Raw genomic sequence first — 17,012 nt, 5'->3', positions numbered from 1 at the left:
AAGGCTCTCAACAGACAGTCAGAGGGAGGATGGGGGGGAGGAGAAGGAGATGTAAAAGAGGAAGATGTGTAATTGCGGATCACAAGGGTAGCGTCTTGTGTCCTCTTCTCATACCCTCCTCCCCTACTCTTGTTTTTTTTATATATATTTTTTTAATCTCTCACTCTTTCACCCACCCCTGTTGCTGCTCCCTCACGTTTACTCTCTTGCTGTATTCCATCTGTCTGTCTGTCTGTCTGTCTGTCTCCATAGCTGACGTGGCTTAAGTTTGACATTTCACCATCATCGCCTAGCAGGAGGAGTAGAACCAAAGTTGCATGCGCTGCTTGGTTAGTGTGATAGGCGGGTGCGACCTATCCTCTCCCTCCTTTAGTAAACACAGGCTTCTCTCAGTCACACTGGGCCCTGATTGGCCCGGGGGTGGAGGGGGAGGAGCTGCTGCTGTCCACTCGCAGGACAGATGTCTCAGGCTGTGATTAGTCATTGGGTGTGGGCGGTGAGAACAGGTGACACATTGATCTGGACCGCGTGAGAACGAATGGTGCCACGCCGATGAGTCATGATTTGAGCGCAAACGGTACTTTTTTTTCTCTGTCACTTCTCCATCAGTCCATATCCCCCAGAAATGTGTATTGAGCCACTACTGAGGCTCATACATTTTGAAGTAAGTTTTACTCGCTCACTAATATACTGTAAGTTCGACAATTGATATGATTGTTGATATTTGGCAAGTGACTCCCTGTCTCATCCAATAGACCTAGAGTGGATGAGATTAGTTCTACCCCGTACTGTCCAAAGGTATTTGTGTAGTTGGAGTGCTGCTGTATATAACGCAAATCTATTAGTACTTATAAGCAGTATCTTGTAGTAGTATAAGCCTAATACTGTAGTAGTATAAGACCATACATTCCATTCGCCCCTCACTAGACTCATTCACCAACTGTCTTTTTTATATAACTGGCTTGCTTGCAGATACCATACTGTCATCAGGCTCCCTCTGTGTTCTTAGTGGGGCTTGGCTTGATCCAGCGACATCATGTACCCACAGGTAAATATATTACTTTATATCAGCGCCACGGTACTGTAACAGTGTAGCGCCACACATCACTGAACAGCTCCATAGAGCTCTACAGCAGAAAGGCCACATAGACTTGAGGGCATGCTGGGACACGCTGCAGTGGTGGATGGGTAATGACGACGGCCTCGCTAGGTGACACTTACTCCCCTGAGGTCTCTCCCCGGCACGATACGAGTATTAATATTTATCATACGGTAGCCCGCAGATGCCCCTGCCCATATCCACCGGGACCTACACATAGCTTGGCACTTGCATAATATCCCATTTTTACCACAGGTTAATATATATACAGTTCTACGGCAGTTAAGGTGATTGTGCCCTCTTGCTCAAGGGTACAGGGAGAGCATTGGTAACATTCGCATCCCCCCCCCCCACTGGGAATCGAACTTGCGTGAGTCTTCGGTGGTCACGTGTCTGGCTCCCACAGCTGTTTCCATAATTCACCTGTGTTGCGACAGAGTTATGCGGCCCCATAATGTTCCCTTTGAACCCTCCCTCGTTGGGGCCTGTAATTATCATGTCATAGACTGCTGTAATGGCTTTACTACGTCTGTATGTGCCAAGTGAGATGCCACCGCCGCAAGTCTGCTTTCAGAAGTTTGTAAGCTAATCGTTAGCGTAAGCTAGCTAGCCAAGAGTGTGGTGTGTGTGTGTGTGTGTGTGTGTGTGTGTCAAGTCACTCGTCATAACCTGGTGTCTGGTCGGTACCAGGGCCAAGAGTTTTAGTATGATGACCTACAACATCTGTTGTGTCGCACTTGCGACAAGCCCAAACTAAAGACAAGCCTTATGATGCAGGGTTCAGCTTTATGGTTTGCTGCACCTTGTCCCTACTTTCAGTAAGGACATGAGAGATTCGTCAGTGGGCGGTCGATGCATGGTTTTCATTTAGGTAACAGAATCAAAGAGTTTAGTAATGAAGTCCAGACTTTCCCATTTCTCCACCTTTTTTTCCCCTTCCCACCTCTCTAACACATACATGAGGGGGGGGGGACAAAAAAACGGTTGTAATTAACCCAAAATGAGTCAATTCAACTCACACCCACATGCAAAAGCACCAAGTTGCTCACGCAGAACTAATTGTTTTGTCGAATTGATTCCTTATTTCATTGCGAGACCCAGTGAAATTAATTTCTACATGAAACGCAGCTCCACTCTGGGAATAAGAGCGCCACAGAAAGTTTTCCAGGACTGAAGGCCTCCAAATGAGATTTTTTGTTGTTGTTGATTGGTGATATGATTGCGTGGGAGGATTTGGATGTTCTCCTCGGCCCACTCCTATTACCGCCCAGTCTTGGAACTTGTTCCATTTAGACTAGAATGTACAGACAAATCTGTATATTAGGAACTGGTTTGTCTTGTTGCCTGGTGACGCAAGCACCCCACTGGATTTTACTACTGCTACTTCAACCGAGAAAAGCAATTGTAAGAAAGTAGATGACATTACAAGTGATAGTAGATAATGAATGCATTATCCTGGTTAGATTCAATTAAATAAATGTATGCTTTTTTATCGTGCGAGACTAGTGTCCAAGGGATACTGCTGTATATATGTTTTTTATTTCTTCTAGCTAACTAAATAAACACAGTGGAAGGTTATAACCTGTGTAGAGGGAGGAAAGCATTCCACAATACCTCACACAACCCATGAGCCAAGACTACCGCCTTGTCGTGCAAAGCTGTTTTCCTCTCACACCCTCTCTCTCCTTCCACATTTGACCTTGTTGAAACGAATTTTGCACTCAGCCGAGAGACATTGAGTACATTCTGCCATTTGAGTTGGCAGAATGGGAGACAAATCAGATCCCATTACCACGCGGATATAAAGAGTTGTCAACCCCGCAGGATGTGAGGTCATCGCACACAAATGCCATGCGGCTCAAAGTTGTTGTGGAGATCAAAATGCCGAGGCCCAAACATTGTGATTCCTTCCTGGACTCACTTCCTCATCTTCCCCAACGAACTCCATCCCTTCCGTTGAGTCATCATTTCTACAGAAAAATACATTAGCTTCAGTGACGACTGGCTGATGGTCCCCTTAACCTTAGCTATTCCCCCTTTCTTAAAATTGGACGACATAAGATCATGTCTTATACTGGTTGACTTTGAAGGACTCCTATCACAATCACATTGACTTTGAATTGAGTTGTCGTCAACATCAAATGTGTTGACATCGAAGAGACCTTTTTTGTCTGGGTGAGGAAGCTAAAGGATTCAAAGTGTCTCATCAAGACTGAGCTCTAAGAATACTTGGTGGTCTTGCAGACATATTCCATAGACAGTGAATGGAAGATTTTTTTTTTTAATCATGTGAAAGTTACCCATGAACAAAAATATAAATGCAACATGTAACAATTTCAAAGATTTTACTGAGTTTACAGTTCATCTAACAAAATAATTCAATTGAAATGCATTCATTAGGCCCTAATCTATGGATTTCACATGACTGGGAATACAGATATGCATCTGTTGATCAGATACCTTTAAAAAAAAAAGGGAGGGGCGTGGATCAGCTGTCGTTCACCGATCCAGAGCATCCCAAACATGCTTGATGGGTGACATGTCTGAATATGCAGGCCATGTAATAACTGGTCATTTTCAGCTGCCATGAATTGTGTATAGATCCTTGTGACATGGGGCCGTACATTATCATGCTGAAACCGGGAGGTGATCGCGACGGATGTGTGGCACAACAATGGGCCTCAGGATCTCATCACGGTATCTCTGTGCCTTCAAATTGCAATCGATAAAATGCTATTATGTTTGTTGTCCGTAGCTTAAGCCTGCCCATACCATAATCCCAACACCACCATGGGGCTCGCTGTTTAAAACATTGACATCAGCAAACCTGCGCGGGTACAGTTGAAATTGGGATTCTTCCGTGAAGAACACACTTCTTCTCCAGCGTGCCAATGGCCATTGGAGGTGAGCATTTATCCACGTCAGTTATGACGCCAAACTGCAGTCGGGTCAAGACCCTGGTGATGATGACTAGCACGCAGATGAGCTTCCCTAAGACCGTCTGACAGTTTATGCAGAACTTCCTTGGTTGTGCAAACCCACAGTTTCATCAGAAATAATCCTCCGCACCCCCCCAGATGATCCCGTAGTGAAAGAAGCTGGATGTGGAGGACCTGGGCTGGGGTGGTTACACTTGGTCTGCGGTTGAGACCTGTTGGACATACTGCGAAATTCTCTAAAATGACGAGGCGGATTATGGTGAAGAAATTAAGAAATTAATTGCATGCTCCCTCAAAATATAGGACCAACACTTTACATATTGCATTTATATTTTTGTTCAGTGTATACAGCTGAAGTCGGAAGTTTACATTGCATACACTTAGGTTGGAGTCATTAAAACTAGTTTTTCAACCACTCCACAAATGTCTTGTTAACAAACTATAGTTTCTATAGTTTTGGCAAGTCTGTTAGGACATCTACTTTGCATGACACAAGTCATTTTTCCAACAATTGTTTACAGACAGATTATTTCACCTATAATTCACTGTATCACAATTCCAGTGGGTCAGAAGTTTACGTACACTAAGTTGACTGTGCATTTAAACAGCTTGGAAAATTCCAGAAAATGTCATGGCTTTAGAAGCTTCTGATAGGCTAATTGACATTTGAGAATTAGAGGTGTACTTGTGGATGTATTTCAAGGCCTACCTTCAAACTCAGTGCTTCTTTGCTTGACATCATGGGAAAATCAAAGGAAATCAGCCAAGACGTCAGGAAAAAAAATTGTAGACCTCCACAAGTCTGGTTCATCCTTGGGAGCAATTTCCAAACGCCTGAAGGTACCACGTTCATCTGTAACAAACAATAGTGCGCAAGTATAAACACCATGGGACCACACAGCCGTCATACTGCACAAGAAGGAGATGAACGTACTTTGGTGCGAAAAGTACAAATCACTCCCAGAACAACAGCAAGGGACCCTGTGAAGATACTAGAGGAAACAGGCACAAAAGTTTCTATATCCACAGTAAAATGAGTCCTATATCGACAACCTGAAAGGCCGATCAGCAAAGAAGAATCCAATGCTCCTAAACCTCCATATAAAAGCCAGACTACGGTTTGCAACTGCACATGGGGACAAAGATCGTACTTTCTGGAGAAATGTCCTCTGGTCTGATGAAACAAAAATAGAACTGTTTGGCCATAATGACCATCGTTGTGTTTGGTGGAAAAGGGGGAGGCTTGCAAGCCGAAGAACACCATCCCAACCGTGAAGCACGGGGTGGCAGCATCATGTTGTGGAAGTGCTTTGTTGCAGGAGGGTCTGGTGCACTTCACAAAATAGATTGCATCATGAGGAGAGAACATTATGTGGATATATTGAAGCAACATGTCAAGACATCAGTCAGGAAGTTAAAGCTTGGTCGCAAATGGGTCTTCCAAATGGACAATGACCCCAAGCATACTTCCATAGATGTGGCAAAATGGCTTAAGGACAACGAAGTCAAGGTATTGGAGTGGCCATCACAAAGACCTGACCTCAATCCTATAGAACTTTTGTGGGCAGAACTGAAAAGCATGTGAGCAAGGAGGCCTACAAACCTGACTCAGTTACACCAGCTCTGTCAGGAGGAATGGGCCAAAATTCACCCAAATTATTGTGGGAAACTTGTGGAAGGCTACCCAAAACGTTTGACCCAAGTTAAACCATTTTAAAGGCAATGCTACCAAATACTAATTGAGTGTATGTAAACTTCTGACCCACTGGGAATGTGATGAAAGAAATAAAAGCTGAAAGAAATAATTCTCTCTACTATTATTCTGACATTTCACATTCTTAAAATGAAAGTGATGATCCTAACTGACCTGAGACAGGGAATTTTTACTCGGATTAAATGTATTTGGCTATGATGTATGTAAACTTCCGACTTCAACTGTATATCCTAGATTTAAAAGACAATGAATGTAGCTTTGGAAGCTGCAGTGCGTTGTAACCCTAATTGATGTAGCACAAGACGCCGTGCTCGCATTGCCCTGGCATTCCTTGGATGGAACTAAAGTGGAAGACATTGAGGTGTTGTAGGGAGCGAGCCGAAAGTCTCACGCCTGGAACAGACAGGGAAAGCAATTCTATTCTCTAGGCGCACAATGCAGGATGGTGCGCTCCAGCTAAATAAATGATCAGGGGGCTATTTTTAAGCCGAAGTGTAACTGCTGTAGCCCTCCGAGCAGGAGCCGCGAAGAGGCTGCCGAGAGCCACATCAGGGAATAGCTCTCCATCTTTCTCCCCTCTCTCTCGCTCCCTCAATCTACCCTTGCCTCTCTCTCGCTCTCTCTCTCTCGCTCTCTCTCTCGCTCTATCTCTCTCGCGCTCTCTCTCCTTCCTTCCTTTTCTCCCAACCCACCCTGCCTGCCACCTCTTATTCTCTTTTTCTCGCTTTATTGGTTTCGTTCCCAGCTTCATTCGCTCTCCACCTCTTTCTTCTTTACCCTTTTCATATGTAAAAAGGTTTTTCTACTGTGCTAGGGTATTTTGCTTATTGCCCAGACTATAGAGACTCCGGGCGTTCTATTCTATTGTAATAAACAATAACAGTTTTTTGAACTAGACAGGGAGGAGAAACATGTAAGAGCCACCCCAAACGTAGTACAGAGCAGGAGTAGAGCGACATTAGAGCATATTGAGCCATGCACTGCCGCACAATCATATCGTATGCGTATTAGCCCTCCTGTAACAGCTTTCCTCCTATGGGAGATAGGAGAAACTTAGAAAAGTTTGAGACTTGAAGGCCCTACATGTTTGGCAGCTTTAGATGCGTGTTTTGGTGTGGGTGACGGGACGCTCCCGTGCTGGTGTTTAATAGCACATAATAGCCCGCCGTTAATCATGGGCGCAGGGTTAGGTTCTACAAGGTTAATGACGCCTGTAGCAGAGCTCTCGAGTGTGTCCCATTCCTCAGGTATTTATCAGTGTCAGGAGAAACCTGCGCTGCGCGGTAGACCTGGGCCAGGCTGCAGCCCCCATCCCTCTCCTACCTCTCTCTGCTTCCCTAACTTTGCAGAAGGAACAAGGAGTGGTGCCAAAACTGCAGACGAATACCTGAGCCCCAAAATAAAAGCAATTGTTCAGCAAACTGCGATGTGTGAGCTGTCGACGATGCTGTAGCAACAAGCTGTACCAGAGATGGCTAGTCTCGGTAATCTAGATGCAAACATTTCACAAACTACTTGATAACGATACAATATATATTACGTAGTCTGGCCATAAGATCCCTGTATAAATCAAATGTCATTTGTCACATGTTTCGTAAACAACAGGTGTAGACTTAAGTGAAATGCAGAGTTGAAGATAAAATAGAAATAGTGACATGAGAAATGAACACAGTGAATAACAATAACAAGTCAAAAATAACTTGGCTGTATACAGGGAGTACCAGCACTGAGTTGATGTGTAGAGGTACGAGGTAATTGAGGTAGCTATAGTGCCTTCAGAAAGTATTCCCAGCCTGAATTTAAAATGGATTCAATTGAAATTGTGGGTAACTGGTTTACACACTACCCCATAATGTCAAAGTACAATTGTTTTTTGACATTTTAAATGTCTAGAGTCAAGTATCAAACCTTTTGGTTATGACAAGCCTAAATAAGTTGCAGGAGTAAAGATTTGCTTAACTAAGTTGCATGGACTCATTCTGTGTGTAATAATTCTGTTCATGCTTTTTGAATGACTACCTCATCTCTGTACCCCACACATATTATCTGTAAGGTCCCTCACTCGAGCAGATTCAACTACAAAGACCAAGGAGGTTTTCCAATGCCTCACAAAGAAGGGCACCTATTGGTAGATGGGTACAAATAAAAAAGCAGACATTGAATATCCGTTTGAGCATGGTGAAGTTATTAAATACACTTTGGATGGTGTATCAATACACCCAGTCACTACAAAGATACAGGCGTCCTTCCTAACTCAGTTGCCAGAGCGAGAGAGAGAGGAAAACAGTAATGTGTGTGTGGTGTGTGCGCATAGTCCATGAAAGAGTTAGTAAAAAAATATATAAAAGTGGTCATTGCAGGTAGTCCAGGTAGCAAGTTGATTAGCTATTTAGCAGCCTTGTTTAGCAGTTAGCTAATGCTAATACAGCTAGCGCTTGTGCTACAACTGGTTTTATAGCTGTAACCAATGTTTGAGATATAGCAAGTACACTACTAGCTACAACCAATATCTTTTGCATTCGCCAATGGTGGAGCTACAATATACAACTCTTGTGCTTTAATGCAAGAACACTGTAACCGCCCTGAAAGTGGAGGATCATGAAGCGGTCGCCACCATCGTCAAACCTCTCAGGACCACCTACAGTGGCCCTCGTGGGACATTTACAGTACAGTACTTTCAGCAATTCTGCACTCACACCTTTGTTTGTTTGTGTGGTTTTTTTTGTGTGTGTGTTGCATCACTGAAAGAGAGGAGAAGAGGAGAAGTGAGTTCTGTGCTAAAGAAGAGAACAGAGCACTGGTAATGAGTTAAGTACAGTAGGGTCCTCTGGCGAGTACCATTACATGTCGTAAATAACTTAGAGCATGGAGGCATCATGGCATCGTACTAGGATGATGTACAGGTAACTACCAAAATAAAGGAAACCCCAATATAAAGTGTCTTAGACTGTTGGGCCACCACGAGTCAGAACAGCTTCAATGCACCTTGGCATAGAACTATTGGAGGGATGCTACACCATTCTTCCATTTGGTTTTGTTGATGGTGGTGGAAAATGCGGTCTCGGGCACGGCTCCAGAATCCTCCCATAAGTGTTCAATTGGGTTGAGTTCTGGTGATTGAGAAGGCCATGGCATATGGTTTACATAGTTTTCATGCTTATCAACCATTCAGTGACCACTCGTGTCCTATGGATGGGGGGGTGGGGGGATTGTCATACTATGGGGGCATAGCCATGGTAGCCAAATAATGGCCTGCTCAGCATTTTTATACATGACCCTAAGCATGATGGGATGTTAATTGCTTAATTAATTCCGGAACCATAGAAGCACCTGCTTTCAATATACTTGGTATCCCTCATTTACTCTAGTGTTTCTTATATTTTGTCAGTTACTTGTATTATGATTTCCTGCCACACACACACATATACATACACACCCTTCCCTTACCCCAAACCCCCAATCAGGCCCATATTCCCCCAAACGTCATCCTAATAACAAACATTGACAGTATGAGTACTGGTGGGGATTTTCAGTTGCAGGAATAAATATGACGAACAGAAACCTGAGTGGCGAAAGTCATAAAGGCAGAATGACTGACTCCCTCCACATAAAATAACGTATTTACTTAACCTCTCAGGGTTATGCTGATGAGCAGGGTTTTTTTTCTGTTTTAAGAGGGCAAAACTTGCATTTTTTTGTTTATGTTGTGAAATCAGGGCAGGAGTAAATAAGGAAACTCTCACAAACAGCCCGAGAACAGGATGACCTATTTTGAAGGCACGCTGTGGAACAAAGCTTTGTTAAACCCTATCTGTGAACCACAGAGTCTCCGAACAATATCATTTGTGTGCGTGTGTGTGTTACTGCAAACAGTCAAGGATTTAAGCTCACAGCCAAAGTGATGGAACTGAACCCAAGGGCCCCTCTGTTCCCTGGAATAACTGCTGCTGCAGTAATGAGTTTATGGACCAACCACATGGTAGACCAGATACTATAAATACATTTACTGATCATTGGCTTGCTCTGAGCACATCAGAAGAAGGGCCAGATTAGACAATCTCATGGTCACCGAAACAGCCTTTCTTAGACGGCATGAAACCCGAACCGAGGGGAAAAGAGACAGTCAAAAACCAGATCACGCACCCGGAAAAAATGGATACCATCCAATCGCAAACCAGACCCCATCCCCAAGAACTCGACACGCTCCAATCACAAACCCTCGTTCCTTTCTTTTTTTTAATAGGGGGTAGATCAGCTTTAATATTGCAGATAGATTGTAGCTTCCATCAATGTAATTGTCTGCATCACTTCCAATCCCCCATATGTTTTTGCATACAGAAGTCAGAAGTTTACACACACCTTAGCCAAATACATTTAAACTCTCTTTTTCACAATTCCTGATGTTTAATCCTAGTAATAATTCCCTGTTTTAGGTCAGTTAGATCACCAATTTATTTTAAGAATGAAATGTCAGAATAATAGTAGAGAGAAGGATTTATTTCAGCTTTTATTTCTTTTATCGCATTCCCAGTGGGTCAGAAGATTACATACTCAATTAGTATTTGGTAGCATTGCCTTTAAATTGTTTAACTTGGGTCAAATGTTTTGGGTAGCCTTCCACAAGCTTCCCACAATAATTTGGGTGAATTTTGGCCCATTCCTCCTGACAGAGCAGGTGTAACTGAGTCAGGTTTGTAGGCCTCCTTACTCGCACACGCTTTTTCAATTCTGCCCACAAATGTTCTATAGGTTTGAGGTCAGGGCTTTGTGATGGCCACTCCAATACCTTGACTTTGTTGTCCTTAACTTCACTAGCATTTGGAATTTTGGATGAAAAGCGTGCCCAAATTAAACTGCCTGCTACTCAGGTCCAGAAGCTAGGATATGCATATAATTAGTAGATTTAGATAGAAAATACTCAAGTTTCAAACTTTTAAACTAATGTCGGTGAGTATAACAGAAATGTTATGACAGTCGAAAACCTGAGGAAAATCCAACCAGGAAGTAGTATTATTTCAAAAGCCTGTTTTTCCATTGAAAGCCGATCCACCATACAAAGACCTAGAACCCAGTTCACGGTCTTTGTGGCTTCCTCGACATGTGGCCAGTCTTTAGGCATTGTTTCAGGCTTTTACTCTGAAAAATGAGGGAGATACAGCACTTTCAATGAGAGGCAGGTGGAAATTTCCAGACATGAGCCCAGCGCGTGATCGGGAGCGCGCCTTTCTTGTTTACCTTTTCTATTGACAAAGCTTTTGTCCGGTTGAAATAATGATTATTTATGAGAAAAACAACCCGATTGATTTTAAACATCGTTTGACATGTTTCTACTAACTTTTATTGTACGTTTTTGACTTTTCGTCTTGATGTTGAGAGCGCGCATTGTGCCTTTTGGATTTTAATACATTTTTGGACATAAACGGGGACATTATCGAACAAAACTTACATTTATTGTCTAACATGGAGACCTAGGAGTGCCACCAGATGAAGATCAACAAAGGTAAGTGATTAATTTTAACGCTATTCTGACTTTTGTGACACGTCTCCTTGGTTGGAAAATGGCTGTATGGTTTTGTAGCTAGGCGCTGACCTAACATAATCAAGTAGTGTGCTTTCACCGTAAGCCTTTTTGAAATCTGACACAGCGGTTGCATTAAGGAGAAGTTTATCAAGGACAACAAAGTCAAGGTATTGGAGAGGCCATCGCAATGCCCTGACCTCAGACCTATAGAACATTTGTGGGCAGAATTGAAAAAGCCTGTGCAAGCAAGGAGGCCAACAAACCCGACTCGGTTACACCAGCTCTGGCAGGAGGAAGGGGCCAATATTCACCCAACTTATTGTGGGAAGCTTGTGGAAGGCTACCTGAAACATTTGACCCAAGTTAAACAATTTAAAGGCAATGCTACCAAATACTAATTGAGTGTATGTAAACTTCTGACCCACTGGGAATGTTATGAAAGAAATAAAAGCTGAAATAAATCCTTCTTTCTAATATTATTCTGACATTTCACATTCTTAAAATAAAGTGGTGATCCTAACTGACCTAAGACAAGGAATTTTTACTCAGATTAAATGTCAGGAATTGTGAAAAATGGTGTTTAAATGTATTTAACTAAGGTGTATGTAAACTTCAGACTGTATCTACCTCAAATGCCTTATTATTATCTATCCTGATGTCTAGTCCCTTTACCCTGCCTTCATGTACATATTTCCCTCAAATACCTCTTACCTCTGCACATTGATCTGGTACTGGTACTCCCTGTATACAGCTTCATTCTTGTGTATTTTATTTATCGTGTTACAATTTAGATATTTTTTTACTTTGCATCGTTGGGAAGGGCTCGTAAGCAAGCATTTCACGGTAGTCTACACCAATTGTATTTGGTGCATGTGACAACTTTTTAAATTTATAGTGGTGTCTGACTTGCTCAAGCGGAACAAATTCAAATTGTGCCCTTATTTCAATGGTGATTTGAATGCACAAGTTAGGAATAACAGAAGTTAGGAATATTTTTGGGCGAATTTAGAAGTAATCATCAACTTTTTCAAAAGTATCTTGTCTGATAACAAAATTCTTGTTGGTAACATGTAATCTGTTACTCCCCAACCTTGCATATAAAGACCTACACACTTGTATTTATTTAGAGCTCTGGTATGTTCTAAAACGTTGAGTATGTCGTTTGATACACAGCCACAAAGCCTATATGTGATAAATATTGCATAAGCACTTGCTTTCATTTCAATAAAAAAAAATGGTGGTTTAATAACAGTGTGCCGGTCTTTCAGAGACTGATTCAGACTCATCAGAGAGACTTGGCATGTGTCCCCCGTACCATGTCACACGTCGTAGCCAAGCTTTAAATGTCACTTATCTTCTCTCCCCTGATCCGCCTGGTGTGTGTGTGTGCTTTTTCTCTCTTTCTCTCACTCACTCACACACACAGCTCTCCACCTCTCTTTGTGTGCCTGGGAGCGCAGTGCTGCTCCACTGTGTTGATTCTCTGCTGCTACTGCCATTTTATAATTATGTCTCCCCTCCTTTTCTTCTCTCTTTTATCCTTTCTCTCTTTATCTCTTTCTTTCTCCTCTATTTTGTTAATTCCCCCTGATCCATATTTCTACCTCCCCTTGCCTGACACTTGTAATCACAATTATTTTTTAATTTTTCCATTTCCTCCTAAATTTCTCTGTATATTTTTGTTCCCATTTTTGCTTCCTTTTTGTCTGTTTATCCATTTCTCACTTCCGCCCTCTTTTAATCATCTCTTCTCTCTCGTTCGCTCTCTTTCTCTTCCTCTCGGCCTCTTTCTCTCTCTCCTTCTCTGCAGCATCTCTGGAGGGATCTCCGTAGCCCAGGCGTTCTTGGAAACCAGCTGCCAACAGGACCCGGTCTCCCTCTGATCCTGGGCTTCCTACATCTGACCCTTGACCACCTCCCACCACCAATCAAAGCCGTCCTAACCCCAATCTCATACCTAACTCCAATCTTAATCCTAACCTTGATTTTAACCCCATGCTTAATTTCAAACCTTCAAACAAGTCAAGTCATTGGCCTGTCCAGTGACTTATCACAGACAGACAATCATTTTCTTGCCTTTAACCAAGAGTTTCCACTATATTTGTCCCTATCCCATCCCAACTCTCTTACCCCTTCTGAATTACCACCAGGGCTCTATTCTGAGAACAAGCATCAAAAATGTATCCATCCTCAACTGACGATCCCACTACAAGGACTGTGGAGAACAATGAGAAAACAAACACGTCAAAGATGGCGTCCACTTCCAACAACCTTCTCACTGTATAGTAAACCCTCCAGTGTAGAACAGACCTTAAGTGTGAATAGTACCCCCACGATACACCACCGAGCAGGTGTGTAACATTCTAGTGACTTCTAATGGTGACTTTAGAGACATTGGGTACACCAGCCTTCCTCTCTCTCTCTGTCCTCACTGACTATATCGCCAGAGCAGTGAGAGGGCGCTACATTTTGCATTCCCTTCCCCTCTCTGTCCCTCTTTTTCTGACTGTTGTCTGCATTGATTCTGTGCCCTGTCAGAGTTTGGGCTTGCCTAGTGAAAATTACATCTGTTGTCCCGTCTGTCTTTTCCTCGCACCTTTCCCCACGTTCACTCTGTGGGTCGCTTTCTCAGCGGGGTCAGCAAGCCTTCACTGTGAATACGTCCAGGTGTGGCATGAAGCGGGAGAACCTGCTAAACCAAAAGGTACTAAATGTGATGGTGAAAAGACCTGGCAAACCAAAAGGTACTAAATGTGATGGTGAAAAGACCTGGCAAACCAAAAGGTACTAAATGTGATGGTGAAAAGACCTGCCAAACCAAAAGGTACTAAATGTGATGGTGAAAAGACCTGCCAAACCAAAAGGTACTAAATGTGATTGTGAAAAGACCTGCCAAACCAAAAGGTACTAAATGTGATGGTGAAAAGACCTGGCAAACCAAAAGGTACTAAATGTGATAGTGAAAAGACCTGGCAAACCAAAAGGTACTAAATGTGATGGTGAAAAGACCTGCCAAACCAAAAGGTACTAAATGTGATGGTGAAAAGACCTGCCAAACCAAAAGGTACTAAATGTGATAGTGAAAAGACCTGGCAAACCAAAAGGTACTAAATGTGATGGTGAAAAGACCTGCCAAACCAAAAGGTACTAAATGTGATGGTGAAAAGACCTGGCAAACCAAAAGGTACTAAATGTGATAGTGAAAAGACCTGGCAAACCAAAAGGTACTAAATGTGATGGTGAAAAGACCTGCCAAACCAAAAGGTACTAAATGTGATGGTGAAAAGACCTGCCAAACCAAAAGGTACTAAATGTGATAGTGAAAAGACCTGCCAAACCAAAAGGTTCTAAATGTGATGGTGAAAAGACCTGGCAAACCAAAAGGTACTAAATGTGATGGTGAAAAGACCTGGCAAACCAAAAGGTACTAAATGTGATGGTGAAAAGACCTGCCAAACCAAAAGGTACTAAATGTGATGGTGAAAAGACCTGCCAAACCAAAAGGTACTAAATGTGATAGTGAAAAGTCCTGGCAACATAAATGGAACACGGTATGGTATTGCGAGGACCTGGCTAAAGTGCTTTTGAGCCAGGGAAAATGAAATGACGGATAACCTACACGGGACAATTGGTTGGTTGAGGGAGAGAACGAGGCAAGTGCTTCTCTACTGATGATGAAAAAGATTCTCTCACATATCTCACTGCTTGAGACTATTTTTAGATATGAGGTATATTGAAAATAGTGTAGAAAGGAAAATGTACCGTGGGCAAAAAAAACCCAAATCATCCAAATGTCTGTCAAGTCTCAGAGAGAGACGTGGTATGTAATCTCTCGGGTACTGTTTTTTATGAGAAACTAACTCTTTGCTGTGACTGTTCATGTGAAATGGCCATTCACTGGTGATAAAAAGGCATTTTACCGGTCGTGCCAACAAACCTGTTGCTTGGGCCATCGTGACCTATATGTGTGTTTTCACACCTTGTAGCCAGTAATGAACTTTAACTAAAGCCAGTATGCTGGAGTGATTCCTATTACCCATGTATCACTACCAGTGTAGCATGACCTATTGTTACCATCACAACAACCTCCTCCCTGTGAATATGAATAAATGGGGATCGAAAAAATTGAAATGGCCACCAAGAAACCAAAGGGGGAGAATTCCAGCCCTGGAGAGCCTTTGATTTAGCGGAATTTAATTGCAACATTGGGTCTTGTGTGTTACGAGCGTCCATTGTTTGGTTTGGAGCTTGCCTTATGCTCTCTAGTGGTTGGTTGGCCCAGTAGTAGCAGATTCGTATTGATTAAACCTTCAGGACTGCGTTGCCCTCCAGGCCTGGAATAGCCCAATCCCTGACATTGGAGAGGTAAGGAATGCTGATACTTGGTCACATGGGATGAAGTTGTCCATATCAAAATACAAGTGGCTATTTCATGCTTCGGTGGAGCTCTGGTGTCAGTGTCTCTCTTGGACTGTGTGGGCTGCCTGCCCTGCCTGGCTGCTTCCAGTCTAGAAGGCTGGCGCTCTGATTTCACATCATCTGGATGTCAATAGCCAAACTGGGAGGAGCGGTCTACAGAGTTTTAACACAAGGCAGTGTTTTGTTGAGGACAGTATTGTATTCAGTGTTTGGGTAAGGGGAAAAACCCTCCTGCAACTGTAACATGTCTGGATGGAGCAGACCCACCATAACTTGGCTGGTGGGGTGTTTTGGGGAAGGGAAGTATGATTACTTTGTGTGCCGTAGCCAACCATGTGACTTTCAAGGCATTTCAAACCTGGGTCATGTTCATTAGGGAATACCATAACAAAACGTTTTGCAACAGAAAACAAAAACGATGGTTTCTTATTGGACAAGTCCAGGTAGTCCCTCCCTGTTTGTCTGTTTTCTCCTGTTTGGTTCCTAATGAACACGACCCTGCCCGCTCTGCCAAGGTGCCCGAGGACTTGCCTGAACTGGCTCTTTCCACAATCTCCTGATTTATTTTTTTAGGCATTTGGAATTTTTTCGTTGGCACTTTACTAGTACACTGTTACACAAAATAAACCTTATATTGAGCCTCACTTTCTTATTGCACAAGAAAAACATGCATGCAAATAGAAGCAGACATACAAGGAATTGTGTCACTACACATAGTCAGACATTACATTCACAGGTGTATATGCATCCATCACGTTCTCATTATTCATGAGTCATTCAGTACAGTATCGTGGTAGCATCCACATTAGTGTAGAAGTGTTTAGAAACATTCTATTCTTATTTACATTTTTATTCAACGAGGCAAGTCAGTTAAGAACAATGACGGCCTACACCGGCCAAACCCGGGCGCCGCTGGGCCAATTGTGCGCCGCCCTTTGGGACTCCCAATCACGGCCGGTCGTGATACAGCCTGGATTCGAACCAGGGTGTCTGACGCCTCAAGCACTGAGATGCAGTGCCTTAGACCGCTGCGCCACTCAGGAGACAATAAAAGTGACTCACTAATGACGTTATACATTATTTACCATTTATTTCTATCGGGCCGAAAATGATCTGAAACGCAACTACAACAAACAGTAAAAGTTTCTAGTCACAAGCTTGACGTAGTCATTGTGTGCTAGAAAATATGGGACCAAATACTAAACTTTAATACACATTTAAATTAATTTGTCCCAATACCTTAGTCCCCCCATTTTAGGGGACCAATGATTTCCAGCCCTGTAATTTCTAAACAGTTCACCTGATATGGATGAAAATACC

The 17,012-nt window shown here is 42.8% G+C and overlaps 1 protein-coding gene across 2 annotated transcripts in view; it reads left to right on the top strand.

Annotated features, from left to right (window-relative positions):
* The window catches only part of LOC112229931 (sterile alpha motif domain-containing protein 12), a 102,171-nt gene extending 85,591 nt beyond the window's left edge, over window positions 1-16,580 (top strand). Inside the window, exons 6-7 of one of the 2 annotated variants that reach the window (XR_006080550.1) lie at window positions 13,084-13,977; window positions 14,018-16,580. Coding sequence is in view for 1 of the 2 variants with exons in the window: in XM_024396081.2 (XP_024251849.1) it covers window positions 13,084-13,106 (23 nt within the window). In the remaining variant the exon portion in view is untranslated. Of the gene's footprint in view, window positions 1-13,083 lie in introns of both variants that reach the window. The other variant, XM_024396081.2, reaches the window with a different exon arrangement.
* The last annotated feature ends 432 nt before the right edge of the window (window positions 16,581-17,012 follow it).

Source organism: Oncorhynchus tshawytscha, linkage group LG31 (genome assembly GCF_018296145.1).
Source record: "Oncorhynchus tshawytscha isolate Ot180627B linkage group LG31, Otsh_v2.0, whole genome shotgun sequence".
NCBI lineage: Eukaryota > Metazoa > Chordata > Actinopteri > Salmoniformes > Salmonidae > Oncorhynchus > Oncorhynchus tshawytscha.
Note: the sequence above shows the minus strand (reverse complement) of the source record. Positions and strands in the feature narration are given on the sequence as shown.